At 36.7% G+C, this 9,220-nt stretch overlaps 1 protein-coding gene across 3 annotated transcripts in view; it reads left to right on the top strand.

Annotated features, from left to right (window-relative positions):
- The window catches only part of TNFAIP8 (TNF alpha induced protein 8), a 95,787-nt gene extending 87,557 nt beyond the window's left edge, over window positions 1-8,230 (top strand). For 2 of the 3 annotated variants that reach the window (XM_030567858.1, XM_030567856.1), the window contains exon 2: window positions 6,381-8,230. In XM_030567858.1, the coding sequence (XP_030423718.1) occupies window positions 6,381-6,946 (566 nt within the window). In that variant the 3' untranslated portion in view covers window positions 6,947-8,230. Of the gene's footprint in view, window positions 1-3,984; window positions 4,250-6,380 lie in introns of those variants that run through there. The other variant, XM_030567857.1, reaches the window with a different exon arrangement.
- Window positions 8,231-9,220: the final 990 nt, after the last annotated feature.

Below are 9,220 nucleotides of genomic sequence, written 5' to 3'. Positions count from 1 at the left end.
ATTGTTTCAGACAGTCAGCAGAGAGGTAAATCACCACAGGGCTGGGGACACCCCAGCCAGTGGCTCCTACCCTGAGCTGGGATCAACTGCTAGTCCCAGCTAGGTTGGAGGTAGGAGAGGATGGGACTTTATAAGTGCACTCGCTATGCCATTATCTAAATCATTGATTAAGATGTTGAATAGAACTGGATCCGGAACCAGTCCCTGCAGGACCCCACTTGTTCTGCCCTTCCAGCATGACTGTGAACCACTGATAACTACTCTCTGGGAATGATTTTTCAACCAGTTATGCACCCACCTTAAATTACCTCCCTCTAGGTTGTATTTCCCTAGTTTGTTTATGAGAAGGTCATATGAGACAGTATAAAAAGCCTTCCTGAAGTCAAGATATACCACATCTACCACTTCCCCCACATCCACAAGGCTTGTTACCCTGTCTAAGAAAACTATCAGATTGGTTTGACATGATTTGTTCTTGACAAATCCATGCTGACTGTTATTTATCACCTTATTATCTTCTAGGTGTTTGCAAATTGATTGCTTAATTATTTGCTCCATTATCTTTCCAGGTACAGAAGTTAAGCTGACTGGTCTGTAATTCCCTGGGTTGTCCTTATTTCTCTTTTTATAGATGGGCAATATATTTACCCTTTTCCAGTCTTCTGGAATAACTGCTATCATTATATTTACTTAGCTATCATTCTATTTAGAAAGTTTTCCTTAATATGTAACCTAAATCTCCCTTGCTGCAGATTAAGCCCATTGCTCCTTGTCCTTTCAATGGATATGGAGATTTGATCACCATTCTCTTTATAAAAGCCCTTTCCCTATTTGAAGACTGTAAGTTTCCCCCTCAGTTCTTGTCTCAACACTAAATGTGCCCGGTTTTTAATTTTTCCTCATAGGTTAAATTTTCTAAATCATTTATCATTTCTGTTCTTCTCTGGACTCTCTCCAATTTGTCCACGTTTCCTAAAATGTGGCACCCAGAATTGGACACAGTTCTCCAACTGAGGCCTCCCCAGTGCCAAGTAGAGTGGAACAATTTCCTCATATGTCTTACACATAGTACTGTTTTTAATACACCCCAGATTAATATTAGCCCTTTTTGCAGCTGCATCGCATTGTTGACTCATATCAGTTTGTGATTCACTATAACACCTAGATCCTTTTAGCAGTACTACTGGCCAACCAGTTAGGCTCCATTTTGTATTTGTGCATTTGATTTTTCCTTCCTACATGTAACAATCTGCACTTGTCTTTACTGAATTTCATCTTGTTGATTTTTAGACCAATTCTCCAATTTATTAAGGTCCTTTAGAGTTATAATCTTCTTCTCCAAAGTACTTGCAATGCCTCCCAGGTTGATGTCATCCGCAAATTTTATAAGCATACTCTTCACTCCATTATCAAAGCCATAAATGGAAATATTGAATAGAACTTGACCCAGGACCTGCAGGACCCCACTAGATATGCTCTCCCAGTTTGCCAGTGGAACCACTGATAACTACTCTGAGTACAGTCTTTCTAACAGTGGTTTACCCACTTTCTAGTAATTCCACCTAGACTACATTTTGCTGGTTTCCTCAGAGATTGTCATGTTTGGACTCTGTCAGAATCTTTACTAAAATCAAGATGTATGTATTACATGGACTGCTTCTCCCCATCCACTAGGCCAGTAATCCTGTGGGTTGTTTTAACACTTACAGGAGATCAGATTAGGTAGTCACGCTGGTGCCTTCTCACCTTAAAATATATTCTTAGTATAGATCATCTTTTCAGAGCGATTACCTTGTGGATCTGCCTCATCTCTTATAGCCATCATGTAACTTCCTTGTGCCTGCCATAATAATTCCCAATATGGAGACATTTGATATTTGGAAGGCATTTAATGAAGGGTGTTGCTTTGTCATTTTTTAAATGTTAATTGCTCTTTTTTGCTCTTCATTTGATATTCCCCTCATATCTATTGTATTCCTTTTTTTCTCCTTGCTATTACTTCTGTTATTTAGTTTCCTTCTCCCCTGGACTGACTGTCCAAGCTATCTGGTCCTCTCCTCCCTCTTTCCACTGGATAGTCTGTTCAGCTGTTTCAGTCCCTTTTTTCTCCACTCCTACTGTTGTTTGGCAGCTCCAGTCCCATTGCTGGCTCTGTTCCATGCGGCTGACTCCTGTTTCCTCTCCTCTGTAGTATCAGTTCTTTGTAAAAGCAGCTAGGGTGGCTTCTTGTTTTCAGTTACTTTTGAACACCCGTAGAAGCACCTGAAAACAAGGAGCACTAGTGCCAGCCAGCTTGCTGCAGAACACTGGCATGTGTTCTGAGGACCACAGTCTGGGAACTGCTGCAGTACATTAAGGAATGTTTTGAGCCTTTTTTTTTTAAGCTAAATTTAATATGCTTTCAGCCAAGATATGATCTGTAGTATTTATTGCACATTCAAATCTAAGCGTCAAGTCTTTCCTTACAAAGATAACGTCAAAAGCCTTAGAAACTGTGACACTAATTAGGAGGAAGCTATACCTTATGATGGCAGAGTTCAAAACATTAGGTTGCCTCTTTTATATTTTTATCTTTATGATCAGTGTACAGTAAAATGTCTGGCAGAGATGGGAATACACACAGGATTGTCTACTTTTGCCTGCTGCAGATTTTATCCACTCATCTGTCAGAAGCTGCTTCTGCAGTGTTGTCAACTTCTGCAATTTTATCACAAGTTTAATATATTTGGTGGTTTTTATTTTGCTGGAGTCATGTGATATGATGATGACCTCAGTATTTTTTTAAATTTCTAGCACTTATTATTGCTTGAAAACATAAACCTTAAAGGCTTAAAAGCCAGCAGATAATAAGTAAGAAAATAATAAAGTTATTGGTTTGAAGTTTCATGAATTCAAGCCACTTGTGATATTTGAACACTTGGCACTAACAGTACTGCTCCTCCCACTTGTTTTCAAGTAGATGCCCCTCAGGTGTAAGACAGTGCCCCTCACTCTAGGAGTCTGTCTTACAAGAATGTAAGATCCTAATCTTGTGCAAAGATTGTAACATGATTCAAACCTACAGCAATACTGCTGCAAATGCACTTGTCCATGCAGGAAGACAGGCAGGAAATCAGTTGCCACATTTCTCGAAATGTGTTCTTTCAGCAAGCAGTGTTCAGCCAGCGATTACTCTTTTTTTGTTGTTGTTGTTAATCTTTTATACCCTGCAGGATAGAGTGGAAAACCTATTTGCTTTTGGAATCTGGCTTTTTGAAAAGTTTCATGAATGGTCTTGAGGTGCTAATGGACATATCCTGTATTCCCTCTGCAAATATATTTACTACAATAAAAAAAAACCATTCCGTGTTATTATCTTATTGGATTTCTAATGATTGAATGTTTTGGAAGCCATCTTTTGCTAATGGATTGAAGGTCAAATACGTTTTATAGCCAAGGGCAAAAGATAATTAAACCAGTGTATTAGAATATGCATTAACTAGAAATGTGGCCTCAGCTAAAAAAGTTAAACGTCAGATTTCAAACCATCCTCAGAAAGTTCAGAGGTTGAGATCTGGAGGTTTGCTTCCTGTGCATCGTTAATGCAAACCTATAGGAAAAATACTTAATAACTTCTCTGTTAATATATTGGAGGCCTAGTTTTGGAATCAAAAATCTTTTAGTTTGGGCCTTATTAGTTTAAAACATATTTTGTTCAAATAAGTTCATTTTTAGCTTGAATTGATAGCTCATAAATAGGAAATCAGGAAATAAACACTTAATTACAGGAGATAAAGGGGTCCCTTCCAAAGAACCAAGCATACTCTTTCTAAGTTACTTTACCTTTGTTCTTTCTATATTTTTGTTCATTGTCCCAGATGTCAGTTACCAATAACGGCTATTAATGTTACATTGCTTGCTCAGCAATGCAATTTCCTTTAAGATTTCCTTTCAAGGAAGTGAAACTACTTCACTGTAATTTTTGCACTTTGAGTTGCCAAAGTGAAATGGAGCAATTCATGCTGAAAAGAAAGGTAGTTCAGAAAAAAAGGCTTTTATGAGATTATCACAGCAATCTAATGTACTCCCCTCAAATAGCATCAGAATCTGATACAGATTTAAAGTTTTTTCATCCTCTCTCTGTGACAAAGTATTGCTGTTAAATTTAATTAACAAGTCACCAGTCCAGTCTTCGCCTCATACACATATACCTGAAACGTGACTTTGGCATCACCATCTCAGTAAAAGCTGTAATTCTACTTGATGAACAGTAAGTAAAATTTTAACTTTCTCAAGGGAAATTTTTGTCTTTACTTTGAAGACTGATTCCTCTTAGCGCTTAAACTCAGTTTTATTTAAGTAGTTGCTTTGTAAATAAATTGCATTTCAATTCTTCAGTTCTTTTTCTGGTATTTATAACAGAAGAGAAAAACAGAAATAAATGTTCATAATATAGTCCAACTGGGTTTTAGAATAACTTTTTTTTTTGTTTTTTGTTGTTGTTTTTTTTGTTTAGATACAGAGTTTATATTTGACAGCCAGATCAAAACTTGTGGAATGATGACAAATTAAAGAAATGAAAGTTGACTTGTGCTCTAACAGCACTAACATAGATGTATAGAAAGTAGTACAAGTGACATAACCCCAGCATTTTAATAACATATAGGGCAACCATTCAGAATCTGACATTCATATGCAGGCGAGAACTCTTTTATTTGCTAACACCACCGTAATCATATGTTTAAGTCTGAGTCTTTATGTTTTTTAAGAAAAAGTCAAATGTTCAATTATGACTGATGACTTTGTTTTAGAAAAGCTCTCTTTGTGGGGTTTTGGAGTGTCAAAACCATTATGGTTGGGTTTGTAGGGTAGGAAATAGAGGCTGATTTGAGGAGGGGTGCTTGCTAGTAGCAAGTTCTGTAAGTTATATTGAAGTATTAGTTGTGATGTAGTTTGAAGTTGAGGCAAGTTTGGCTATAGCGTCTGGATAAATGCACTTTTTAGCATTTGTATAAATCCAAAGAGGAAAATAATGAAATACATTTTTGGTTTTGCTTTTGCATTCCTGAAGAGTTGGAAAGGTACTTTGTAAGCCATCATAGTGCTCCTATCAAAGCAGAAGAAATCTGTATAAATTTGTGGAACATCGGAAATCATTGAGATCTGTGGCCTTAACAGATAAAGCCAGGGTAGGACAGTATTCCTGGTTTGGTGAGAAGGAGATCAAGGAGCATTTAGGAAACATAGGGGATGTGGTTTTAATTATTTTTGTTATAGTAAAGTGGCAATCATAATTCAAAGGAAGCTCATCTTTACTTGATAAAAATAGATCTCTCCTATCCTAAGCACTGGTTAGTGGCTTTTCATACTTGATGATTTTTAAAATGTTGATTGTTTTTATTTAAATAGTAACACAGATTGATTATTAAATTTTAAAAATAGAAAAACTGTTGAGACAAGTATTTTTCACTTTTCTGATTGGCTAGTTATGATCCTTAGCTGCTTCTCAGACCCACATGGTTTAGAAAAGCCTGTTTGTCTTGTGAGCTTGAGTACTGCTCCCAAAATAGCTAACAATGAGTTCTTTGGTGCTTCAGTATCCTCATCTGTTAAGAACCAGCTCTTTAAAAAGATATACTCAAATGATCTAGGATTTTTAGTTAATTAACTGTGCAGAATGTGGTTACTTTTTCATTAAGTGGGCTGGAAGCTTTCCAAATCCTAGAATGGGATTCTGTTGTGAGTTTCTCAAAGATGCCATGAAGGAGGAAATATAGTTTTATAGTTTAACAACTGCCCCTTTGAACAAATACCCTTTATATGTGCTGGCAACTGTGTATCTGAACATATACACGGCTAGTAGGAAACTTTCTCTTCCAGATGCAGAGCTTTGCCCATGGGCATCTGCAGAATATGCTTTCATCTTATAAAAAAAAAAAAAATCTAGTCCTGTGTTTGCAAAGAAAACCTTCCATATGTGAAATGAATGTAAACAGATGAAGCGTTTCCTTTCAAATAGCCTAAAACTACTGGGGGGTGCAGCCAGAAGCCAATTCGTGTCCCAGGAAAATCTGTATTGTTGTGTTCACATATGTTTATTTGCTTTATCTAGGCCTTTATGTTCATCCATTTTGGTTGAGTTTCACTTAGTTTTTTGTGTTCATTCAAACCCAAAACAAACGCAGTAAATGCAAACCTACACAAATCATACCAAGAGCCACAGGAAATCTGTGAACCAAAACTGCAGTTTTCACACATTATTGATGATATATTCCTTCAAAAGTAATGGAATTAAGTATGCCAACTGTAAAATAAATGGATATGGGCAGGAAAATATTCTTTAACACACTGTCAGTAATGTGCCTGTAATGATCTAGTGATTGTATTCTGTTTTTTTCCAGTGGCCACGGATATCTTCAATTCCAAAAACTTGGCCATTCAGGCCCAGAAGAAGATCCTTGGCAAAATGGTATCCAAATCAATAGCGACTACCTTGATAGACGACACCAGCAGTGATGTTTTAGATGAGCTCTACAGAGTGACAAGGGAATACACTCAAAACAAGAAAGAAGCAGAAAAGATCATTAAAAATCTCATCAAAACCGTCATCAAATTGGCAATCCTCTACAGGAATAACCAGTTTAATCAGGAAGAAATAGCACTGATGGAGAAGTTTAAGAAGAAGGTTCATCAGCTGGCTAAAACCGTAGTCAGTTTCCATCAGGTGGATTATACCTTTGACAGGATTTTTTTGTCCAAACTGTTGAATGATTGTAGAGAGATACTTCATCAAATCATCCAGCGCCACCTAACTGCAAAATCACATGGACGTGTCAACAATGTGTTTGATCATTTCTCTGATTGTGAATTTTTGGCTGCCTTATACAATCCCTTCGGACTTTATAAGCCCCACTTGCAGAAACTCTGTGATGGTGTCAACAAAATGCTAGATGAGGGAAACATATAGGAACTAACATTAAGGTTGACTGCTTGTGTATAATTTGTAGAAGGAACACTGCTGATTTATGAAGGAATAAGGGACCATACAAAAGTAGTTTTTTTGAATATAACAGATACTTCAGAAAAATCTTTACCAAACTGAGTATTATGAGCCATCTATTGCTATTCCTAGTCCACCTGGAACAAAGACTTGGAACAGTACTGCTTTAGTGTGCTTTGCCCAAGGAAACGGCTAGATAAAGGTTATGAAATGAAGCTCCTCAAGTAGAGGAAGACTCGTGTGAAGTAGATGATAAAATGAAATTATATGTAGTCAAACAATCCAGCTATGTAAGTCTACATTTAGAGTAATATTTATAAATCATCAAAAGGCTATTTTTTATATCAGACTAGCATGGTGATGGTACATTCTGAAATTTCTTTAACTCACATGTTAAGAAGAGAGAATATATATTTGATGCATTTATATTCACATGTGCTCTATGTATATGTGTAGATAACAGCTTCCTTGTGCTGCCTTTATGAACAGTTCAGTTTTACATTTGTCATATCCCTGATACTTTTGTGCAGCATTTGAACTGCATTGTTAATCTGCAGTCCAGTAATGAAAATCAGTTATGTTTGAAAACCTACCCAGGGACCCTTGCAGATCAACTCTGATGCCTGTTAAGTTTGATTATTTCAGGAACAGTAAACTACAATAATTCAGCCTGGCTCGGAAAATGCATACTACAGGTTCAATAGTGTATGGTAGAGGAAAGCACCTGTGATATATAATTCTGTTTCAGAATTTTAAAACTCCATGTGCAATTAAAAGATAAAATGCAGTGAGTGAGCTAAGAACACTCATTAATTAACATGGGAGTCCTGCTACTATGTCCATCCTCTTCTGAAAATGTAAGGGTCGATGTATTTCTGCACATTAAGATAACGTATATGGTAATGTGAATTTAAATAACATAAGCATCTGAAGGCTAAATAAATTCCACAGCAGTTTGCTTTGTATATAGTGAGCTTATGTTGTTGGGTTATATATAGTAACAACTCTTTCACAAATAAAGAACAGGCATTTACAATACCACAGATTAAATCAGAAAATGTTATCTAGTTCTTTTCACTGGTACAAAAAATGTGACTCTCCAAACACTGTAATGTGCTAAAACATTTCAAACACCTGAGGAATTTTTGTGCGGAAGCTTATAAAGAACTTTGCAATGTATTTACTTGCCAAGTTTTTTTGCTGTTTTAATATGTCTATTTTATGAGTAAACCAAAGAATGTTTGCACTCCACACTTTGCATTTTTTTTCTGTTTGTCTATTAAATTAGAAAAAGTAAACTAGGGAAGCGGAATGCAATCTCTGATATGTGCCTCAGCATTACGATTTAATTATTTCCTTTCTAAAATTGAAGGAGAGTTCAGTCTTCATGCCCATTCACTCACTGGACTCATAGTATGCCAAGAAGGGTGCCCAATGTGACTTTGTGACAGGGACGCATAGGTAAGAACACCAAATTACTTTATACAGGCCACCGACATCCAGCAGGTGGCGAAGGGTTAAGGTCAGTACCAGCTTGGGCCAATTAGAAACTGATACATTAATAATTCTCAGTTTCTAAGAGCTGGAGAACTACTTTGTCATTAGATAGTGTCTCAGAGAGCCAAAAAATAACCATCTTCATTTTGCATTTTGTCCATAATCAGTGACTTATTGGTGATGGAATGTCATGAGGAAACCCTGATTATTTTGTGACTTTGCAGCTCCATCTTTTTCATTTCTCCACATCACACTGCTCGGGTGGGAAGGGAAGGATATTTCTTCTCTTTCCCTCCACTTTCTCTCCAACTGATGAGAGAGGGAAGGTTCCTGAGGGCTAGAAATATGGTTCAGTATCACAGATGGACTCCATATTGCACTACTAATCCACTGAATCATCCACTCTTCCTGTATAATACAGCATCAGTGAGTGAATTTGAACTCTTTTTGAAAGGAAGATGTGATATAGCACTGTTTAGAACCAACCTATAGTCTGTACATTTGCTGTATAAGCTTCCACATCTGCGCTTCAGTCAAGACCTGAAACATTTTGGCTAGTCAAATTCTAGGTTTCCCCTGAGCATTAATTGGTAATTGTGCTTAAAAATGTAGTATTACACTGTGGACAAATGTCCACAATCTAGGCAACTATAATATAGTCAACATTTATTTAACCAAATTTCCAGAGGTGAACTCCAGTAACCCATTGAATCATCTAGCCATATACTTGCATCTTAAAATAGA

Source organism: Gopherus evgoodei, chromosome 6 (genome assembly GCF_007399415.2).
Source record: "Gopherus evgoodei ecotype Sinaloan lineage chromosome 6, rGopEvg1_v1.p, whole genome shotgun sequence".
Lineage (NCBI taxonomy): Eukaryota > Metazoa > Chordata > Testudines > Testudinidae > Gopherus > Gopherus evgoodei.
Note: the sequence above shows the minus strand (reverse complement) of the source record. Positions and strands in the feature narration are given on the sequence as shown.